The following is a 23,560-nucleotide window of genomic DNA, read 5'->3' as shown; positions in this document are numbered from 1 at the left end:
AACCCTGTATCGCATGAGCCGGGGCATGACTACCAGTCAGGGCATAATGCTGACAGACCCTTCTGGATCCACAGGTTTTCCTGTGGCACAGTGGAAAGGGCACAGTGGAAAAGGAAGAGTGAACTGGAGAAGCTTTTCAGCCCTAAAGAGAAGGACTTGGGAGTGCTGCTGAACGAGAATCTTAACATGACCCGTCAATGTGCACTTCCAGCCCAGAAGGCCAACACTATCCTGGGCTGCATCAGAAGCATGACCAGCTGGTCCAGGGAGGTGGTTCTGCCCCTCTGCTCTCATGAGACCTCATCTGGAGTACTGCATTCAGTTCTGGAGTCCTCAGCACATGAAGGGCACTGCCTGTCAGAGTGAGTCCAGAGAAGGGCCGTGAAAATCATCAAAGGACTGGAGCACCTCCCATATGAGGACACGCTGAGAGAATTTGGCTTGTTTAGCCTGGAGAAGAGAAGGCTCCAGGGAGACCTCTTAGCAGCCTTCCAGTATTTAAAAGGGGCCTGCAGGAAAGCTAGGGAGGGGCTTATTATCAGGGATCGCAGGGACAGGACAAGGAGTAATGGCTTTGCGCTGAAAGAGAGATATAGATGTGATATTAGGAAGAAAGTGTTTACAATGAGGGTGGGGAGGCACTGACACGGACTGCCCGGAGAAGTTGTGGCTGCCCTATCCCTGGAGGTGTTCCAGGACAGGTTGGATGGGGACTTGAGCACCGTGATCTAGTGGGATGTCCCTGCCCATGGCAGGGGGGTTGGAACTAGATGATCTTTAAGGTCCCTTCCAACCCATGGCGTTCCATGACATGATTCTAAATGCCCCAGGCCTGACCCGCCCTCCCGCCGCGCCTCTGACTGTTAATCAGCAGAACCGTGGCTCGAAATCCTTCGGGGCGCAGCGTGGGGGCGGTAGCGAGTCGTGCGGCCGCTCTGGCCCGCCGCCCTTACACCTCTATGGTTCCGCCGCCCGTACACCCCTGTGGTTCCGCAAGGCACACCCCTGTGGTTCCGCCGGGCCCCGGAAGCGGCGGCGGGGCGATGGCGGCGGAAGGGACGGAGGCGGCGGAGCTGCAGCCGGAGGGGGAGGGTAGCGGCCAGCCGGAGGGCGGCTTCGGGCATCTGCTGGAACAGGAGGAGGAGGGAGAGGACGGCGGCTACGTGCTGTACAGGTACGGCCGCCGCTCCGGAGCGCCCGGGAGGGGTCTCCCCTCCTTCCGCCGCGGGCGCCAGGGCGGGTGCGGAGCGTCACGTCACGTGACGCGGGTCACGTGGAGGCGTGTTGCCCGCGGGAGCGGACTGGGGGTGAGGGTGTCTCTGTGTGTGTCTATGTCTCTGTGTGTGTCTGTGTCTCTGTGTGTGCGCGCGTGTCTGTGTGTGTGATATCGAAAATGCCGGCGCATAAACTCTCTAAGACTCGTTTTGGAGTTTTAGAAAGCCACTATCCATCAGAGCTGGGTAGCACGAGGAGTGATCTCCATCAGTCGTGTGCAGCCAGCCAGGAGCTGGGACAGGGTGGATTTCCCGCTTACATGGATATGGATAAATCCTCCCAGAAATCTTATGCAGATTCTAGTACTCTAAGGACTAATTTTACTGTTATTATGAACTTCACAACAGTCAAAACCCTTGCTAATTTGGAGCTGGCTCCAGCTCTCTCCTTGGTGTTGCCTTTGAGATAGGGAGAAACTCCAAACAGAGGTGATTACAGAAGAGACATCTGTACAGCTCAGATCATACTGCACGCAAGGCATTATCACCTCCAAAGAACAATGTATGGAAAACACAGTTTGAAAGAAAACATGCTATGAGAGGGACATTCTGTCTAACTTTAGATGAAACTTTAGCTTAAATAAAAATATTCCACTTTTTGTAATTATAGGTACTTCTTTATCAAGGGAGTGGGGGAAAAGGAAGAGGAAAGAGAGGAAGAGGGTGGGCTGCATACTGTACAGGTACCATCCTGGGCACGGCAGGGCTGCAGGGCCGGCAGGTGGGCAGTCACCCTCCCACCACACCTGTCTTGGGGAGACAGTGTCACCAGCTGGAGCAGAAGCCTAGGGATGGAAACAGCAGCTGCCTGCATATGCTGAGTGGTATCGGTACTGCTCTTGCGCCAGTGGCATCACTGGACAGCTTTAGGGCTGGGGGCTGATAGCTTTCCTCTCACAACTTCTCTGGATTTTGATAGAGTTACGTATGTCAATACCTACTTCACTTTTTTATATGCTTATCTGTCTTACAGACAATGACAATACAATGACAGTAGTAGTGACTACTCAGAACAAGGATGTGTTGCTGGACATAGATTTGTGCGTGTAGTGGTGTGAGTAGCACATTGTGCTTTTTAGAAGTATAAAATGACAAAATTTTTTTACAGGGACAGGAAGGAATGGTCAGATATTGAACCTGTCCCTCAAAATGATGGACCAAACCCTGTTGTTCAGATCATCTACAGTGAAAAATGTAAGTTTTAAATATGTTTTGCACTGAAAACTTATGGTGATTAAATTTCTATCTGTCCTTAGTACTCTAAAGCAAGACTTCATATTTTGGATAACATATTTGCTAAAATGAAAAAAAAAGAAAAAAATTCTGTGAAGAAATTATTTATTGTGTTACGGTAGTTGTGTGTGATATTTTCACCAGGCATCTCTGAAGGTGAATCTTCAGCTGAGATGTTAAAAGCCAAGGTTTAATTTTTAAATTATATGGTTCAAAAGGTAATACAACAGGCTGGTTCACATAACAGAGCATTTCTAGCCCACAAGCAGAAGAGAGGCATATGAAGCTACTCTATCTGGGGAAATAGTAAGAGTAAGCAGCAAGGAACTCTTCTTACTGCTTTGGATATTATTCAGATGGCGTATTTTAAGAGTTTTTTGCAGCTTTTTTATATACTAATATCATTTAGAGATGCTAGTCAACAGTGCTGTTAGAGCAATATATAGTTATCATTTTATATATTTATATATTTATTTTATATTTTATTTTTAAAATGATATAGATATCATTTTAAAGAGGTATATTTAAAGTACACAAACTAGGAAGTAACTTCAAAAGATTATTAACCTTACCCTCTAATCAGGCCATTGTCCTATAGCCTTGGATAAGATGCTGTTATTTATTTAGTTCAAGATGTCTATGATTACTTCCGGGCTGTTCTGCAGCGAGATGAGAGAAGTGAAAGAGCCTTCAAACTAACTGCAGATGCCATTGAGTTAAATGCTGCAAACTACACAGTATGGTAAGTAATAATCTGCTTTATTTCTGTCATCACTTGATTGTCTTCAGGGTATGACTAGTCAAGTTTACACAGAGCAGTAGTGTAGGCTTAAGTGAGCTTTCTGAAGAAAGCCTTGTTCAGTATTTCCCATGTCTCATTTTGATTCATTGGTTTTCATTCAGTTGTCTTTGAGGATATTATCAGTCAAGGTCAGGATTATCCACAAAAATAACTGCTTTTTAAAATTAGATCACTTACCTGGTAATGTGGGCTGGGGAAAATGCTGAAGCCTTCAGTTGACTTCAAGAAGAGACGTGAAAGCATAATAGCAGCTGTTTCTTCCTAGATAGTTGTATACTTATTAAATGGCACATTTTAAAAGATCTGTCAAGTTAATGTTCAGTTAGGTAGTGAATAAACAGTGAATTTCTGATGTTCAGAATAGAGCCTTCTAATTTGGGAATGCTAACAAGTACCTCTTGTATGTCGTGTTCCACTAACTTGCATATAATCAGAAAGTTTACATTATTTTAAGCACAGAAGTCATAGTTTCTCTGATGATAAGACTAGTGTGGATAGACCTGTTAATTTGAAACAGGATTGCTGTGATCTTAGATAACGTACTCTTGTCACCAGTTGTATTCCAGAATTGTATTCCAGTTCTCCCCTGTTGGATAATTGAATGGCCTTTAACAGAACTGGATATTTGCTTTAGTTTTTTGCACTTTTCAACTCCAGATCTATGAGAAGAACCATGAACAAAGGTTCTTCTGTGTTCTGCCCAGTGAATTATAGGAAAGCCCTGTTGCAGTGTTCAAATGCTTGACTTTTATACAGGCATTTCCGGAGAGTCCTCTTGCAGTCTTTGGGAAAGGATCTCCATGAGGAACTTAAGTATATTACAGCTATCATTGAAGATCAGCCAAAGAACTACCAAGTCTGGTAAAATCATGTTCACTTTTCAGTTCTTAATGTTTTTACAGATAAATTTTGTTGTGTAAATTCTCTAGAATTAGTTGTGATCACTGATCTTAGAAGTTGTTAAGCTGCATCTTGCTTCCTGCATCTGCTGCAGTGGCACTAGTGGAGGGGTTAAGTGGAGTTGCATCAGTGTCACTGCCAAAGTCCTCTTTAGCAGTTTGCTCTTAACATGTGTATGACATGATAAAAAGTTCATAGTTCATGTTTCCTTTAAATTTCAATTTTTAAACTGTCAAAATAAGTGGCAGGTAAAAGAAATACTTATGAAAAGACAAACAAAAACATAAATAGAGAGGAGTATATTTCTTCTGTTGGCTCTTGGAGTTCACTTACCTATTGTTGAATTTTTCCATAGTGATTGGAAATGAGCAAAAGAGTAGCACTGTTATTGCTAGAGAAATTATGTAGTACTAGAAGATTTTATTCTGCTGAAGACTCTGGCTGTAAGTGCTAAACGTGGAAACATGTTACTTCAAGTAAACATAATTTATCTAAAAGGACGTGATTGCCCAATGTGTATTTAGAATTTGTTCTAAGTATGCATCATATATTTCTCAGAGCCAAGTGAAATGTTTTGGTAGTTTTTGGAGTTTTTAACTAGTGGGTTTTTTCCTAAGTACTATGGTTGTTATTTGCTTGTTTTAATACAGACTATACCTCCACAAAAAAATTTTAGACTGTTCTAAAAATAGTTTCCTCCTCTTGTCATTAGGCACCACAGACGGGTGTTGGTGGAGTGGCTGCAGGATCCATCCCAAGAGCTTGAGTTCATAGCTGACATTCTTAACCAGGATGCCAAAAATTACCACGCATGGCAACACAGACAATGGGTTATTCAGGTATTGTATCCACAGAACTCTTGATTCACTAAATAACAGTTTATAGAGTTTTCCTTCTTAAATACAATCAGAATTGCATTTGGTGTTACGCTTCTTAAGGCTGAAGGGGGAAAACAATTGCATTTTAATTTACGGTACAGGTTAGCTATAAACTTGCCTTTTTGAAAGTGAGTTGTCACAGTTTAGCCCCACTCAGCCAAACTTGCAGCTAAAGCCAAGCCTCCAAAATCCCTTCCCTACCAACACCCTGCAGGGAAAGGAGAGAGGTAGATGAGAGGAGAAAGAGGTAAGGGTTGGAAACTAGAACTACGGTTTTAATAAAATTACAGTGATAACAATGAAAATAATTAGAAAGCAATAATATATAAACAAGTACATGAGATCATGTCCCCACCCCTCAATGACAATACGTCACTACAAATGCTGCAGAGCAGACACAAGGGAATGGGCTGTGGGTGGGGGGCAGCTGGACTCAGGAACTGGATTCAGGAATGCACAGATCTGGAGTCAGGAGCAACCAGACAGACAAGGTCCTCACTGGGTGTTGGCCATCACAGAAGAGCAAGACCCTCGTGATCGCTCAAATTTATACCGAGTATGATGTATATGGGATGGAATACTTGGCCTTTCTGCCAATGCTCTGTGTTGTGACTTTAGAGAAGAACAGTGTCTCAATAGTGTGCGGTTAGTTTTCAGAGAAATGAAGTTACTTAGAGTGACTGAGTTAAGTGCCAGAAGCTTATCCTACTTCAACTCAAACCACAACACGAGCCCAGGAAAGTCTGTTGTTGGCTGTTTACTGTTAGATGTCTGAATGTAATTATGAACTAATGTTGTGTGCAGCTTAATAGTGTTTCATGTTCCCAATGCACCCTTCCTTATTTTCATCTGAAGTCTGTGTCAATTTTTTTTAAATAAGTCTCTGTATCTTAATGTTCAGAGAACTTAGGCACCAGGAGAATGTGTTTTAAAAAGTAAAAACTTTTGATTGTGTTATTCTCTCTTCCCTTTCCGTAGGAGTTCAAGTTATGGGACAATGAATTGGAGTACGTAGACCAGCTTTTGAGGGAAGATGTAAGAAACAACTCTGTTTGGAACCAGCGACACTTCGTAATTTCCAACACCACTGGCTATGATGACCCAGCAGTCCTAGACAGAGAAGTCCAGTTAGTAATGCTGTTCATGCTCACATTGAGCATTCTCCAATACATGAAAGCAAAGAAATACTTTGGCAGTCCCTGTGGGCTTGTCTCTTCTGGTTTTCATGCAGTTTTGGGGCTCATTGTTATGGATAGCAGATCGAGTGTTAGTGCCTGTTTAGACGTGTTCAGTGGCACTGACTTGTTGAGTAGTGCTCAAGCAAGTTATGCTTACCCTGAGCAAATTGTTCTTGTGAATCTGTCTTCCTGCCCTGCTCTTTACTGTGGAAACAAGTTTGGGCTTTTTGTAGTCCTCTAGCTATAGCAGAATAACCTGCAGAAAATCTGTGACACTGCAACCACATAAGTTGTGCTGTTTATTAGTATCCTACATCCTACCTTTAGAAAGGTTGGATGGAGGGGCACTTTCAGTGTTATAGTAAACTGAAAGAGGAATTGCCTTTTGTGAGGAATCTGATGCAGCTGGAAAAAGACCTTTCAGAGGTATGTTGTCAGCAGAAAGACAAGTGTCTGTGTGATTAGCTAGTTTTGAGGAAAATAAGGTTTGTAAACTTTTAAAGTGGTATATTTGAGGACAAACTGGGCTTCTGGCCATTTATTTTGCTACTGGTGGAGGTAAAGGAACTGTCTTTTTTTGGTTTTCACGTCTTAGACTGCTGATTGGGGTTGATGGTTAGGAGATGTTTGTCTAAAGTGAAGAAGCAATAAAAGAAGGTACAGCAGTTTTCTGGAATTACCCTTCAGAAGAAAGAGTAGGTCCATTGGTACATTGTTCATAGAGGATCCCAACCCCCACGAACTTTTATGATTGTCTTTGCAAACTGCTGTAAGTTTCACTTCTCTTCCAGTTAATAACTTTCCTGTAGATTAATAAATCTGAACCATTTCCATGACTTAGGCTTGGATATTTCCAGCTTTTTCAGTTTAGATCTGACATTCTTCCTTGATCTGTTTATACATGGTTCTATGTTCAACATAATTGGGTACCATCTTAAGAGTCAGACTGTCTAAGGTGAAGACTTCTCAAATGTCATTGTAGGATTGTAGTTGGGCTGCTTGTTGCTTGATAAAATCTTGTCATAATGACTGCAGAAGGTTAAAAAAGGTCTAGGGTTGTTTGGGTTTTTTTTTCCCAGTACTGCTTACAGAACTTTGGCAGTTCCCTCATGTTGCTTTGTTTTTAGGGGAGTTGCATAACTGCTACTTTAAAACAACTGCTGCATAAGGCTGTGTGAGCTGAACGTTCAAGCCCTAGCTTTCTATTGGTTGCTTAAGTGGAGCCTCATGAAAAAAGTTCTACAGATAGGTACAGAACATACCACATGCAGTCATATTAGTATAACTCACCCTGGGCTTTGATTACTCTAGGCCTTTTCAGCCCCTTGCCATTTCTGAGCATCAACACACATTATTTCTTTAGCATACAAGGAGGTATATCATGTTTCTTAGAGATATTGCTCATACTTTTGAATACTGTTTCATTACTCAATAAAATAGAGCAAATAAAACTTCAGAATTTAAAACTGCTCTTACAATGCCCTCCTCTCTAAGACTTGGGGTGATGGTATTGCAAGACATTTTTAATCTATGACCCAGCTGAAGTGATCTGCAAAAAGACTCTGAAATACATACTAGAGGGATGTACTTGGGAGTGTCAGAGCACAATTAGGTAATTTCTGACTGAGTGGTTATTTCCTACACTCGTAACCTGTTATCTTCTTCTCACAGATACACTCTTGAGATGATCACAGCAGTGCCACATAATGAGAGTGCTTGGAACTATTTAAAAGGGTGAGGTATCCTTCTCTGGGGGGCAAAGAGAATGTCTGTAGAAGGTGCCTTATGCCCAGCTCTTAACTGGAAAGAGCTTGTTGCTGCTCATTCTTGTGCTGTACGCTTAATCAAGCTGGTAAAAACCTCCACAAGGCATTAGTATATTACCCTAATTTCTCTGTAACTTTCCACTAAGTTTCTGGCCCTGTAGTTCTTGTGGGAGGATTTTAAGTACTTCTCATGTTTTTAAAAACTTGGCCTGTAATGTTACTGGGTTCAAGAGCATACGGTAGGAGGTAATGAGTATACTTTCAGTCTAATTTCTGTTCAGTTGAGCATGACTATACTAGCTTGATACAACATTTAGCTGTATTATTGCTGCATGCTGCTTACTCTCTGCTGTTTTTTATTTGAACCCTTATTTTAAAACTGATCTCCAAATAAAGGAGACATAATAAAAATGTGATTCTTCACATCAGATTTCACAGTGTTATGTTTCAAGCCTGTTAATGTCTGTTCCAGGATTCTACAGGATCGTGGTCTTTCCAGATACCCGAATCTGTTAGAGCAACTGTTGAAATTACAGCCCAGCCACAGTTCACCCTATCTGATTGCCTTTCTTGTGGACATATATGAGGATATGCTTGAAAACCAGTGTGATAACAAAGAAGAAACACTAAACAAGGCATTGGAGGTATGTTTTGAGAGCTTGGTTTTGCTTCTTGGGGATACATCTATTGCTCTGTTCCTTAATACCCCAACAAAATGGAATTGATTTTCATAAATAGAACAGGTTACTTGCTACTCACAGGAGCTCCATGACGAGTTGAACATGAAAGCCAAATGATCACAAGGGTCTCATGAATTTATGTATAAATAATAACTTGCCAGTTACAAAATCACTGTAAGTTTTTTTCACCTGGTAGTAAAGGAAGGTTTCTAATATTGCGTGGAGAAGGAGGGAGGCGTTTGAACAGTCAAGGAGTTTCCAATGCTAACTTGATAGCATGAATGTACTTTCTTCTCTGTAGGTTAATGAATTCTCTTCTCAGACTATCTGTAAGTAAAGAGAATTTTGCACTCCATTTGCACTTCTTAGCTCTTAAGAAAGTTGGCAGAATTACCTTAAAGGCCAGCAGGCGCTGGAGACATCAGTAAGGAAGTTCAGTTTTGAGCCCCTCACTGTAAGAAAGACATTGAGGTGCTGGAGCACATGCAGGCAAGAGCAATGAAGCTGGTGAAGGGGCTGAAAAACAAGCCTTATGAGAGGCAGCTGAGGGGACTGGAATTGTTCAGCCTAGGGCGGAGGAGGCTGAGGGGAGGTCTTATCACTGTACAGCTATCTGAAAGGAGGTTGTAGGGAGGTGGGTGTTGGTCTCTTCTCCCAAGTGACAGGGACAGGACAAGAGGGAATGGCCTCAAGTTGCACCAGGGGAGGTTCAGATTAGACATGAGTAAAAAGTTCTTCTCCAAAAGGTTATTGGGCACTGGAACAGACTGCCTAGGGAGGTAGTTGAGTCACCATCCCTGGAGGTATTTAAAAGACGGGTAGATGAAGTGCTTAGGGATGTGACTTATTAGTGGACAGATACAGTTGGACTCGACAATCTCATAGGTCTTTTCTAACCTAGCAATTCTATGATTCTGTGAATGCCAGGCAAGGTTTCCTACAGAGAGTAAGTGACTTCTCGCAATGTTGTGTATCTCCCTGGGCTTCATATTGAAGGAACTCCTTGCTGTGTAGTTTTCACAAGAACCCTTTTCATTCATTGGGGGACAGACTGGAGCGCTATAATTGGGGCTGCAGTTCTTGCATGGAGTCTCAGTGTTCCAACATTGTTCTTTCCAACATTTTCCCTTTGTTGTGTTCCAGGACCAGAATATATCTAAGTGCAGTTGTAGTTCCCAGATTCATGTCCCTTTTCACTATTTCACTGGGTTGGACTTCTTCATCTGTTTAGGCAGATGAAGATGAACTCCTATTTCTCAACTCTGGCTCACTGAATGAAGCAGTGTCATCTGCATAATAAATGGAAATTGACTAGAACTTTTGCAGACAATGTTCATACCATAAATTTTACACAGTGTGTCCTGTGAGAAAAGTTGATTTCTGCTGTGCCTCACTGCTCACCCAAATCAAAATAAAAATCAAAACACGTAGAAATATCTGTATAGCACCGGCTCTAACATGTTGTGAGAGAAGGTTACTGACTTGCATGGAGAATCCTTTCTGGACAGTGTGCTAAGAGAAAAAACATAAATAAAATTTATGCTGTCAGTCCCTTGGGAGTACTGAAGATTCAAGAGCAGGAAGCTCCCTCACTGTTTTGAATGAAGTGGTTTACAGCCTACTGTATCACTGAAAGACAATCAAGTTTGTCAGGTAGTCACAAATACACCATAGTGTACTACAGGCTGAATAGGGTACAGGCTGGGGTAGATGACAAGTGGTAGGCATGGAAAGGGGTCACAAGGAAGCAGTTGCACCTGAAATACGACTGGTGAGATTTTTGTGCAGTGTCAGTGTTATCTGTTACCAACTGGAGTTGACATCAACTTGAGGTCCTTGGACTACTCCAAATCCAGGGAATTAAAACAAATGTTGCTAAAGAAAGATGTTTCTTATACTGGCTATATATTGTATGCATCTTCCAAAGATAATTAAGGATTCTGTAAGGTTTTGATATAACACTCCAATGTCTCAATTTTCTTTCATAGTTGTGTGAAATTCTGGCTAAAGAAAAAGACACCATCCGAAAGGAATACTGGAGATACATTGGAAGGTCTCTTAAGAACAAGCACAGCTCAGGCACGGAACAGAGCATTCTGACGGACAAGCAGCAATAACTGAACATGAAGAAAACAGCATTAAGCTCTCAAGGTGCTCCAAGGCGGTACTAAGTAGGGTCATCAGCTAGTTTAACATCCAGTGTAGTATTCCCCTGGTGAAGAGGTGTTGCATTGAAAGAGGATTGCAGAGTGCTTGTGTAGTCTTGGGTCACTGCTGCTACCAGTGAAAGCTCTAGGTGCAGCCAGGAAGTGTTTTAAGGCTTAGTTAGTGAAATGTACCAACTAAAGGGTTTATTTCTTAATAGGAAATACATAAAGTTAAACCTACTCTTTATAAAGCACTAAACCTATTTCTCATGCCCTGCCTTATCTGCTTGTGGTTACTAATGCGGTCATTTCAGATGCAGTAGTAACGACTGCAGGTAACTTAGCTATAATGGATATAAGTAACTCACTTCTGGTTAGTGCAAGCAAGTGCTGCAGTTGTTGCCTTGTATTGGAGCAGCTGTGCAACACTGACAGCACATGCTGATGTATGCAACTAACAGCAAGTGTCATTTTGTAATAAAAACAAAACTTAAAGCATTTGTCTGAATTTTTTTAATGTATTTCTTTTGGTCTTTAGGTGTGCATAGTCTGTTCTTCTCAGATGCTAATACAGGTAAAAATAAAATATCCCCTTTTAGGCATACTGGATTCTGTTGCATTGAGGTTTTTGCACTGGAATATTCTCATCCCATAAATTTACAATACATTTGGTGTATTCAGTGAAGCCTTGAATCTTACCTGCGCAGGTACCTAGGAAGGTAGGACCCTAGAAGATCTGCATAGTTTTTTCTTGGAATTCTGTTCAGACAGCTGAAATTGTAACCTTTTTTTTCTTCACCCTTTGTAACCAGATCAAACTGAGGTCATAGGTCGGAAGAGATTCTAACTGGTTATGTTATGTATCTTCAATGAACTGGAAGGGAAGGAATGGTTTTATTTGGGACCTATTCACATTCAATGTCTTATCCTTGTTCCTCCTTTAGGCTTTTCGTATCTTTTCCATGCATGCATTCAGCCAAGATGTATTTTTCCTCATCTTTGTGAAAGATAGAAGGCACTTTCAGTATTGAGCTGCAAAGGATGTGTATGCCTGTACAAGAAAACTGCTGCATCTGGCCTATTTTCAGTCAATGACTATTGTAATCTCTGTCCTTAGCATAGAGTGCTTGTCTGATATGAAATATTTTCTTGGAGATGATCATAAAGGGAACAACTAAATACTAGTATTTAGTCCATAATATGAACAGTCTTTCAGATACTAAACATTAAAAGCTGATTCTGTAATTAAACCATTGAGGAGATTGCTTGAAATATGTTAATTCAATGCATTCTTTTAAATCTAAAACAACTCACAGAGAGTGGAATTAATATATGAAAGCTATGGATTTTTTTTAATGCTTTTGCTGCTTTCCCAGCATAGAGAAAACTTTTTTATAGTGACACATGAACATTTAAAATGGACATGAACATCAGACTTTTGGAGATTTGTTATCTGCTTTTGGGGATAGCTTCCCCCCCAACACGCATGAAGCTCCAGCATAGAACAAAAACTGTCTGTTTCTACCTCCATTAATTGTTCCTAATTGAAACTACACTAAATCTGGTGCATTGATAAGACAGGATGTTCAAGGTCTTCAGGACAAAGGAATATATTTGCCACTAACAGTCAGGAAATCTCAGAGAGATACAACAAACGGAATCCTTAAAATAAACTTCATGAGTGAAGAGGGAACAGATTTTTCCCTCTGCATATAGTGTTACTGAGTTCCCATACCTTTCATAACCAAAATTCAGAAGGCAGTTGTAACAAGGTAGAGTATTCTTTATAGACACTGGCATGAATTTCAGAGAAAACTCATCCCAAGGTAAGATAATGAACAATGTCTACTGGGTCAGTGTATGTTGGGGTGTGACCGCTTAGTCACCTGTGGTCTGACCAAGATCTTGTATTTAGCGGTATTATGCCTCTGTGTCAAGAACAGTGGGATCCTCTGATCTTATAGTATTTTCTTAAGTGTTGTCAGTCTGAAAATGATGTCTAGAAGTAATCAGTAAGAGTCGTCTACTGACAGGCTTAATAGGTTTTTATACTGGCTGTACAAGCTTAATAATGCTTGCAAAGATAATATCTACTAATAAAGGAATAACCAGGTAGGTATCTAACAGAAAAATACCTTGTCTCATGTAAAACAAACATGTGACCAACGAAACCATGCAAATCCTAAGAGAAAAAACATGCTGAAGACTAGAGTCCAGTTTAAAAAAAAAAAAAAGTCATCATGTTTTAGCAAAAATGTGTAGGATTTCTTTCAACTCTTCATGTTTACTGTCATTCAGATTGCAAGGAAGTTCTAATGTTCTCTTCAAAGTCCCCCCGAGTTCTGTGGTAGTCAGCTATTCTCAGAAACACAGAGTTGTCAGAGCTGGGACAACGACAGGCTGCCCAGCCAGGATGCAACAGCAGCTACCAAACCTCTTATTTTAAAAATGTGTCTGAGACAGAATTTTCCTTATGGTAAGTGGGACTTTGACAAAACCTATGAGCTATAGTGAGAAGGATCTTTCAGCAGGAAGTGTTAGATGACTTTAACCTATAGGCATTGGTACTGACTACCTATGATCAGGAGAAACACCAAACTGATTTGTCTCAAGGGTTCATTTGTACAAGAAAATTTACTGTTACTCATTGTATGTAGTGATGTGACTCCCTTGTACAATTGTTACTGAAGAGCTGTGCCTAAATGGAAAACCGTGTTGGTACAACTATCCCTTGTAAATCAGTGTAACCGGAACATTCAGTGCAGTAAAGAGAATTATTAAAGCATGTGAAATAATGTCCTGTGCCTCCTTTAATCAGTGGCTGGTGTTCTTTCCTTGGTCTTGCTGGGTCTGTCTGTCTAAAGCCATTATTTACTTCCACCTTATTGTCTCTGCAACTGGCTGGCAAAATTGTGTACAAGTCCTTCCTAATCTGCCTAGTACAAAACGACCTCAGCTAGCACAAAGTGCTTTTATCAGTTGCTGTCTGGCTGTGCCAAGGCCGATTAGGAGCGTACTGTTCAGCTGGACCTTCTGAGGGAGTAGTATCCTCCAGCGGAGAAGCAGTGAGGTTTTTGCATTTTCCCTCCATGCAAAATACTACTGTCCAAGCGCTAGCAGGCAATTTGTGCAGTGCTGACAGGAGGCTTATGGAGAGAAAAAAATACCTTAAAGCTCCTGTGGGTTTTAGAACAAAAGGGTAAGGGAACAACATTAAGTGATGGTGTGGAGTCATCCCTTACAGGCTGCCATTGATGCTGTGATAATGCCTACATGCAAGTTCAAAATAGGCAGAGGAGACAATGCGGCTGTGGTTTTCTTGCCCTGTGCACCCAAATGGAGAAAGAACATTAACACCTCGAGCCACACGTCTCAGATGTTGTTCCAGATATAGCATGGTGGGTGCAATAATAATACAAAGAATACTACTCAGCCGAGGTCATGCCCTTTTCTGAACATAAGTGCCTTCTGCATGTTCCTAACATTATGGGATAAGGTGTGTGCTTTACACTTCCTGTTCCAGGTCCGGTTTTAGTTGGTGATTACCCCTGTGGCTTTTGGGCTGGCAGCAGATTTCCCTAGCGTAATGTCACCTTAGGGCAGATTAATGTGGAAAACTTTGGTAAGATGAGGTTTGACTGAGTTCTGGCAAGCCTGCTGATGGCAGTATGGCATTTTGCTTATAGTCTATAGGCATCAAACATCCTTCACTATTTAGTTTTTCTTGTAAATATCCTTATTAAATATCTCAAGCTGAAAACATTTTATCTCCTTTTAAGGCTGTATTGTCAGGACTTTGGATCAATATATTTTAACAGCAAAGGGTAAAAATTGCATTTGAATGTAAAAACTACCTAATCTTTGTCCTATAACAAGTCCTTCCAGAACCCCTGGCAGTCTGGACTGGTCTGTATAATTCTGGTAATGAATAACATTGCCATTTTAAATTATGTACATTTACATGACTACATGCTGTATGGGTGCCTACTCAATACAGGCAAACACTGGATGAAATCTGAAGCAGAGAATAGAAATCCCTTGATGCAGACAATCATTTGTCCGTTTGTCTTTCTCCACAGTATTTTATCTCATGCCTAGATGTTCAAACAAGGATGATATGGTACCTAGAAGTCACAGTGAAAAAGTGACTTGCTTGTGTTTTCTATTCATCCCTTCTCTGCTCTTAGAGTCCTTTTATCTTAATGCATCACTTGGCCCTTCAGACGCAAGATTTTTGGAAACTAGGAAACTTCCTGGACCAGAAGCAATGCTGTTGACATTGTTGAGAGTAGAACATGTTTACAAATCCTGGGCCTCCCTGAACCTGCTCTGAAAAGTATATCTTACCTTCTGGTGCTTGGATTGGTCCTGAACTTGCAGAAAAGGTGGAAGAGAGAGGGGGCAGAGAAGGATAAAAGAGGCATTATAGTATGTAAAGAGGCACATAAGTGTCTGCATGTGAATATTCAGGACAAGACTGACAAAATCCAGGGTGCATGCAATTATTTAAGTTTCTGTAAGTACTCAACATGAAGAGCTAATAGAAGCTTCACCAAATCACCAAATTTAGCTCGGAACCCACCTCAGGATGTCTAGATGCCTGTCCTACGTAAGCTCCTTGGCGCTAGGATTCTTCACTCCATTAGTGTGTCATCCATTACTGTTCCTCAAGAAGCAATGGGATATAAGTCTACCTAAGGTTTCAGCCTTGGTATGAAAATCTTTGATATATCATTTTTCTGCTACATTGCAGCAGGGAAAGTGGACATTAATCACTAGGTGGCAGTGTGAAATCGACCCTGAGGTCACTGACTCGAGCTATGTACGGACAGGCAGAGGTGTAACCAGGACAACTCTTTCTCCATGAAACACCACTAATTTCACGCCTGGTAATTAAACACAGAAGAGCAGCTGCTTGATAAATCAGTACATAGCACCACAGAGGGCTCCAACACAAGTTTTCTGGGAGGGCCTAAATGGTCGTCTCCTCTAAAAATTTTGGTTTTAATTGGAGAGCAATTTTTCATTAACTCAAGATGTCTCCACTGACACCGAATACCTGTACCAGATCTGGACTCTGCTGAGTCCCGGTCCTCTAAAATAACTCTGTGACTAAACCACTCTGCTCAGAGCATGGGTTTTGTGGACAGTTCACATCTTTCGGAGGCATGCCTCTAGTCAGAGTGCTATGCTCATGCACAAACTGGTCCCCTATAGCCAGCCTGGCTATGGTAAGTTTCTCCAGTCCCTCTGTAATGAATGGTTGGCCATTGCTGGCCGTTTCTGTGAATATGAGTTGAAGGACAGGAGGACCTGCTTCTGCTTAACTGGAAGTCAGGGAGCAATTGGGCATAACTGAGGAAATACAAGCATGTTGTTGCAGGTCCAAAAGTGGTGAAGAAGTGCAAAGATAGACCTTCCTTATGCATTCACTGCTTTTTCAAAACCGAGACTCGCAGGTTGTCTCTACAGTGCATGGATTCAAAGTGAATGAAGAGATGCCTTGCGTGACACTAGCCAAATCAACTCGAGCACCCTGGGCTACTCAGTTACAGCTGCTTCCTTTGTGTGTACACACTGAGCTGCCAGGACATGCTACCATTATCCCTTCTGTAGGCATAGTGCTAGCTCTGATATCTCTGCCCTTATCTGAGTCGGTCGGGTGGCAGGTGTAATGCTACTTTATCAGCTGCTCATGAACAGTGATCTTGCCACTGCAGAAGAGGTCTTGGTGTGCTTTGGCTTCCCGTTCTTTTGGGCTTGGATTTCTTTGTATGGGTCTATTTGATTAATTACTTCAGTGGTTTCCTGATGTGTCCCGTCTGTTGTCTAAGTCATCTCTCCAACAGACCCAAGAACAGCTAATAAATGCTTGTGCTGCTACCAAGTTGCTTTGGAAGTAGGAAAAGAAAAGGAAAAGGGAACTGTGTTTGTGTGGTTGATGTGTATTCCCTGTCCTTCCCCTTCTGTCAAAGCCTGTCACCAGTACAAGAAGGTGGCAGGCAGATAACCTTCTTCCTTTTTCAGAGGCAAGGTGCTTAGACACATCTGTCCCTTCTTTAGCTGCCATCTAAAGAAGTGTGAGTTTTATTCCCGGTTTTACCAGCGGACAGTGAAAATACACTCTTCCTGTACATCATAGCATATGGTGTTCACTGGCCTTGATGGCTGCTCCCTTGTACTGACAGTTTCTCTGCTGCAAAATGAACCAGAATGACCATTTGTGGGTACCCACAGCCCAGATGCTTGGCTGGTGTTGAGGGCTCCCAGGCGTATAGCCCTGTGCAGCACTGTGCCAGCACTCTGCTGCCAGCTGAGTGGTAGTGGATTTTGCTAGGTTGTTTTAGAAGTCTAGCCTGCAAAGACCCTGAGCTCAGATGAATGCTACAAAAAAACCACCAGAGTGTTCAGTATTTTAAATGGACAAATGAAACACAGAAAAATCTTGTTTTAAAGACACATTTTCAAATGCCAATGTTGATTATTCTTTAACTGAAAAATTAAAAACTTGCAAACAGAGAGTAGGAAACTGCTTGGCTTCTGACAGTCACAGACAAAATGTGTGACAGAGATTTGTCTTAGGCAAGATCTGATTTTTTTGTTAGAAGAGGATATCTGGACAAAACCCCCAAAGCAGGATGGGTTCTGCTTCTCCATAGTAGTGTCCCAGGGATAGCTAGCTCCCTCTTGGAGCTGAAATTTTCTCATGTCAATGCAGAAGGAAGGGGAAGATGAGGAATCATCAAGTCTGGGGCAACAGAAAATCATTAGTCATGCCTTACTGAACAAACAGCTAAAAATATTACAGCAAATTATTTCAGGAGAGGAGCCTCCTGCTGAACCAAACACAGCCACCTAACACTCACATGAGTTCTGTGCATTTGCAGTAAGAGCAGTGGCTTCCCTCCAGGTTATCCTGTCTTGACTTTCATGTTTCTTTTTTTAATTGTTAATACATTGGCAGCTTTGTGCTTGTCTGAACTATGCAGGCTAAAATGTATAAGAAGAGGAAGGAAAAGACGAGATAGAACCCATTTTACTGCCGGACTAGTACTCAGCTGCCGGACTAGTACTCAGCAGCCATGGCCAGAACATGTCCCTCATCCCCTGGGATTTACATCCCATGTTGCCAGCTTTCAGCCGTCCCTTTACAGTATAGGGTTTTTACAGTTGAAACCACATGTCCTCTTATGTTTATAAACATCTGGCGTTCAAAGATATGCCCTCCTACTTCAACATGCTAGCAGTCTCTTTGTCACCACAGGAGTTTCACCTGCTCTCTGTTCCTCAGCTCCATGAAGGCATAGCAGATACAAGCAGCGTAGGGCAGTGCTTTCCCATGCTTTGTCATGCTGCACTTAGCCTGGGTAGTGCTGGAGTTGATGACATTTGACAGTGACTTCTAGAGGGCCCCTTTGGTCATAACCATCCTCATGGAAAAGGACCTGGCCATGAAGGCCGCCTGAGCCCCTGGCAAGTCTTGGCCCAGCTGTGGAGACTGGGGTATGTGTCTCTACTTTATCACCTCATCACAGCGTTCCATACATCACCCACATGATCTCAGAAGATGAGTTAAGAAGTCTAGGCATAAGGTAGAAGTCTGCTTAAATTTTAATGAAATAGAGGCATATAGATACAAAAATTAACCAGTACGTTTTGCAAAGACCAGCTTGTCTCCTCTACCAGGCAGCATTCTACCATTCGTTGTAAGAATAGGTACAGAGCAGCACTGCAATAATAGGTACAAAGCAGCACTCAAAATGGCCAAATGGGGTCATTCAGTGATTTGCATTCACAAGGAACCTGCCAAAGTGCAAGTATTGTTTTTGAAGAGGGTGGAGATAGCAAAGAAGAAGAGGACAGAAAAAACCACAGAGGGTAATAAAAACCTAGCTCAGACCCTGAATCAGTATTGCAGTGTGGCCCTAAGAAACAAGCACATAAAATATATCTGAGCAACAAAGGCAAGAGTGTTTACAGTGATGAGCAGGTATTGTTTTATTTGCTTCCTCCTGCTTGCGGAAACAGGATACATCCTTGGTATCTCGTCCTTGCTGGAACAGTGCTTGAGATGTTGTGTTTTGAATTAATTCACATGGAATGGAGAAAAAAACCAGCAACATTTGTGGTTATCAAGTAGAGGAATGTCATTTATTTTAAGAAAGGATAGATTTTTTTTCTTTGTCGTCTTCTGACAGAGGACAGCACTAGAATTTGGAGAAGTTTTAAAAGCTGTTTCTGTTTCCTAGTACAGTGTGATTTTAGGTCCTATAAGCACTACTGAAACCTTGCCATTACAAGGACATGCGGTTAGGATGGAATATTTTTGTAAGAGGACAGAGTGATTAAATGAATTTTCAGTGTATGTTTTAGCTCAAATTCTTCATAGAGGTTTGGCCAGAAAAGTAGGAGAGAAAGAAGCAGCTGGAACACTGCTTTTAGATTTATATCACATCCAGTATATTAACCAATATCAAAACCTAATCAATGAGAAGCACAAAAGCTCTCAATAGTTAAGGATAGATCTGGGATAACCTCCAAATCCTAACTCCAAAGTAGAGTGGTCTGGAAAAGTGAGGAGATTAACAAGACAGCTCTTGGTTTTGCGAATGTCCAGATATATTTGCTGATAGAAAGAAAACAGCAGCAATATACATTAGCATTCTATATTAGCCATCTGATGTTCCTGATGACTCCAGGTTCACTTGTGTTGTTCCTCAGTGATTTGGACACTTTAAACTGGATTGCGAGACACCATCGGTAGGCCTGGGAATGTGGAAGAGTTCAATTCACCAGAGGTTAATTTCTCTGGAAACATCATTTCCTATCTAGCATCCAGCTACAGGATTTCCAGAGCCTTTGTGCCTTCTGATCTATTCTTGTAGCAAAACAGGTGTCCTTGGCACAGGCACCAAAACAAAACAGAAGATACATATGCAAAGTTCTTTCAGGTCTTTCCTCACAAATTAAAAGCAACAAGACTCCCTTTCTGTTAAAAGCTTTCTTTACAGATCACGCTGAACATAGCCAGTGGACAGCCTCATATCACATTGAATGACTACTGAGCAGGAAAGCAGCAGTTAGAAAAGAAAGTGTAGTGAGAGGCCCAGATGTGTACCAGTGTACAAATGTGACATTTCAGCATGTATGCCCTGACAATTCATATTTATCTTATGGTGATTGGACTGACACAAGCAAAGTATTTATGTAAGTTTTACACTACTGTGGTAACAGCATAGCTTACCTCCAAGTGTGAAGCTGAACCATCAAAATGATGAGGAGCTGGTGTTGCATAAGGACAAGTGCCCAATCTTGGTAGGGACAAGACAAACTGAAGCAGAGATCAGTTCCTCAAACAGATGAAGCCTCGTAGGGATATCACTGAAGCAAGTAAAAACACTATTTCAGTGGGCTTACAGTAGCCCACAACAGGGTTAAATATTTCAAAGACATTAATAGATTAAGAGGCTCCTAATGTAACACTTTTATCACTAAGGAGCTCTCCTATAGGATGTCACCATTCAGTTTAATATCAAAACTTGTCCTGCTCTGCACCAGACCCTTTTACAGTGGCAGGCAGAGGAACTGGATGAGGCTACAAAAGCATCTCTTCTCTATTCCAGAGGACTTCAGGCACGTATTTTATATTATGATTTCATATAGGGAAAACTAATGAATTTTTCTGCTTCTCACTGTGGCTTATAAGATGGCCTAATTAGGGAGGAGATCTGGGTTTCTAATCCCTTGCCTGGCTCTAACCTTGAATGACCTTGGCTAAATAAATTTTTGTTTCTAAGCTTGCATTTACCCATCAGGAAAATACTAATGTTGCTTTTTTTTTCCCCTCTCAGCTTGATAGGAAGTCTCACCTATGGATTATTCTGATGCCCGGCACAAAAAGAACTAAAAAATCCCTGATTATAGCAGGCTCTTCCCTTAGGGACAGAAGGATCTATCCACAACAAAACTTTACAAACCTCACTAAAATCTTTCTTCCTCATTCTGCCTGTGGAATAATAGTATGCAGGTTTGAGAAACAATGTTGTTCCAAATAAGGATAGTGTACGTTATTAGTATCAGGTTGATGCTAAGAAGAGAAAAATATTTTCTAATTGTTGCCATGACCTTGTAAAGAACCTTCAAATTCTGTTATGCACCTCTTTACACACCCAGCCGGAGTTGCCACATGCTCATCTATGGGAGGCTGAGCATCTTACATTTGCAGTATTAGTTGTATTTGCAGAAGAGATAATCATCAAAATTCCCACTGACAGATAGGACACAGGTGTGTTTTACTTACTATTGCACAGGCAGATATAATTTAATGTGATTCCAAAAGTACCAAGGCTTTTATCTATACTGGTCTTAAGGCAAGAAAGCAGTGTATAATAAGAGTGTTACAGATTTAATTTTGGACTTGAACCTAAAGAAACAGAGAAGAGGCTGCAGAGTTCTGCTTGGCTGCAGAAATGTTGTGTGCTGAGAGGATCACCAGCATGTGCTGGACCATGTGCACTCAAGGGATATCCATGTGGATAATACTTAATAGAAGTAATAAATGTTATTAAACTATTTTCTAATTTAACTGTGGAGGGACAAGATGATTAGTCCGAGGTCTTCCATGACCAAAGACTGAATCTTTTGGGTCCCAGCAAAATGCCTGAGCTGCAGTCTGTATTTTAGCAGATGCATGGGGTGAAGCTCCTGTGGGAGGCCACTCTGCCAGAAACAGGATAAAACTGAGCTCAGGCAAATACAGCATTGCAGGGCTCAGAGTGAGGTAGAGTTAGGTACAAAGGGAATCGCAGCCTTGTATGGAGAAAAGATACTGTTAACCAGCTGTGTTACCAGCTTGCAAGCTAGCTTGCTTTTCGAGGGACCAAAAGGTAGCATCAGCCCACAGCACCTGATGGACTGTATTTTGCATCTGGGGCAGACAACTGCCATTTGCATTTAAAAATGCCAGTGCTAAAATGAAGTAGTACGACACACGTGACCCACTGTTGCACTCAGTGCACTGTGGCTGTGAAATGCTGGCAAGACAGAAGCAGCTTCACCTCCACAACTATTTCAGAGATACCACTTTCATAGCTTGAATATTATGACAGTTGTAGATTTCTCTTCAGTTTCACATCATCTGTGGTATGATTCTCGCAAACTCCTTGCATGGTCACTGACTCCTCCCCTCCTTTCAGAAGCAGCGAAGTCATTGTCAAATCCCATCAGTCAAAATGACACCCAGTTTCTCCTACAGCTTATCCAACAAACAGGTATTGTTTTCTTCCTGTGAAAATGCTCACACCCACTGGTCTCCGAGACAGACTGGATCCAGATTTCCCTCTTAGTGGGCATTGTGTTTATGGAATTGCACGTGGCCAAGGGAAAGATGGAAGTGAAGCAGGTGGCCAGAGTACAGTGAACAGACATGTGCGCATGCATGCAAGAGGGAAAAGCAGAGTTTGTACAGTAGGATTGGCATGAGAGGGAGGTGGTGCAAAGAATGAGGCTGGCACTTCCTTGTTTCAACACTTACTGTTTACTCCTGCCCTTCACTGCAGCTTGATGATTAGGCCGCCCCGGCGCCTGGGCCTTTGCAGCCTTTGAAATAGATTGTGAGGAGGCACTTCACCAACGTGAACATACAAGAATCGCAGTGCTGAGACAGATGTTATAGGTGCTGCGGTGTCAGACTGGCAGAGAGAAAAGAGGAATGCCATTTGCAGGGTAGGAGATGAAAAAAGGAAAACGAAGGCAAGTAGTGTGGGAGTAGCATGGACAGAGGAGGTAAGGGAGACAGTGCCATTTAGGGTGAAATCTGGAGGAAGGCCAGGAAGTCATAGTAAGAAAGGCAGCATAGAATAAAGATGCTTTACAAATGTACCCTGTATGTCTGAACTAGGGAAGAAACCCAGCCATGCTGCAGGTTTCTCATTCATCCCAAGACCAGTCCACTTTCAGGGCAGAGCAGGAAGCAACCTGATGGAACAAAAAGTTCTCACAGTGCAGAGAGGTTGAAACATTTGCTTGGAGTGTGGTGACACACAGCACATGGGGCTCCTGACTTAGTGAGGTCGCCTCTGGCAGCGGGACTCCACAACCCTGACAAAGGAGGAAGAAATAGGAAGGAAACAACTCTGCATGCCCTGGAGTCAGCATCTAGCTGTCCCCCAAGGTGGGCACAATAAGTAATACCATCAGGGAAAGAACAAACCAGCTAATGCCATCAGGGATAGAACAAACTGTCTCGGTGCACACTCACTGCTCCCTGCTGCTCTCTTCCCTGCTCCTTTCACCCACAAAAACCTTCCAGTAACTGCAGGGGCCCACAAGAAAGCTGGTGAGGGACTTTTTACAAGGGCCCGTAGTGATGGGATGAGAGGAAATGGCTTTAAATTGGAAAGGGGCAAAGATCTAGGTTAGACATTAGGAAGAAGTTCTTCACAATGAGGGTGGTGAGACACTGGCACAGGTTGCCCAGGGAAGTTGTGGATGCCCCATCCCTGGAAGCATCCCAAGCCCAGGTTGGCTGGGACCTTGGGCAGCCTGATCTGCTGGGAGGTGTCCCTGTCCATGGCAGGGGGGTTGGAACTAGGTGATCTTTACAGTCCCTTCCAACCCAAACAAACCATTCTATGATTCAATTATACGAAACTTTTTCGCTGGGGAGGGACTTTTTATAAAGGCATGGAGTGACAGGACTAG

At 42.2% G+C, this 23,560-nt stretch overlaps 1 protein-coding gene and 1 long non-coding RNA gene across 2 annotated transcripts; one reads left to right on the top strand and one right to left on the bottom strand.

Moving 5' to 3' along the window:
• The first annotated feature begins 1,013 nt into the window (after positions 1-1,013).
• On the top strand, positions 1,014-11,123 carry FNTA (farnesyltransferase, CAAX box, alpha). The gene is made up of 9 exons (XM_054054976.1): positions 1,014-1,174; positions 2,383-2,468; positions 3,135-3,249; positions 4,066-4,170; positions 4,922-5,048; positions 6,066-6,214; positions 7,937-7,999; positions 8,504-8,675; positions 10,700-11,123. Exons 1-9 carry the CDS (start codon positions 1,044-1,046, stop codon positions 10,826-10,828), a joined length of 1,077 nt encoding a protein of 358 aa, XP_053910951.1. The 5' UTR covers positions 1,014-1,043; the 3' UTR covers positions 10,829-11,123.
• A 7,972-nt stretch (positions 11,124-19,095) lies between these two features.
• On the bottom strand, positions 19,096-22,541 carry LOC128850476 (uncharacterized). Its single transcript, XR_008447888.1, has 3 exons — positions 22,392-22,541; positions 20,103-20,239; positions 19,096-19,624 (listed from the first exon to the last, which is right to left on the bottom strand). It is a non-coding gene; the product is annotated as an uncharacterized LOC128850476 (long non-coding RNA).
• Positions 22,542-23,560: the final 1,019 nt, after the last annotated feature.

Source organism: Cuculus canorus, chromosome Z (assembly GCF_017976375.1).
Source record: "Cuculus canorus isolate bCucCan1 chromosome Z, bCucCan1.pri, whole genome shotgun sequence".
Lineage (NCBI taxonomy): Eukaryota > Metazoa > Chordata > Aves > Cuculiformes > Cuculidae > Cuculus > Cuculus canorus.
Note: the sequence above shows the minus strand (reverse complement) of the source record. Positions and strands in the feature narration are given on the sequence as shown.

Excerpts from the sequence above, each read along its gene's own strand:
- FNTA (XM_054054976.1), top strand. The coding sequence starts at position 1,044 with ATGGCGGCGGAAGGGACGGAGGCGGCGGAGCTGCAGCCGGAGGGGGAG. Across the intron at positions 2,469-3,134 it reads GATCATCTACAGTGAAAAAT|TTCAAGATGTCTATGATTAC; the intron begins GTAAGTTTTAAA and ends TTATTTATTTAG. Across the intron at positions 3,250-4,065 it reads GCTGCAAACTACACAGTATG|GCATTTCCGGAGAGTCCTCT; the intron begins GTAAGTAATAAT and ends ACTTTTATACAG.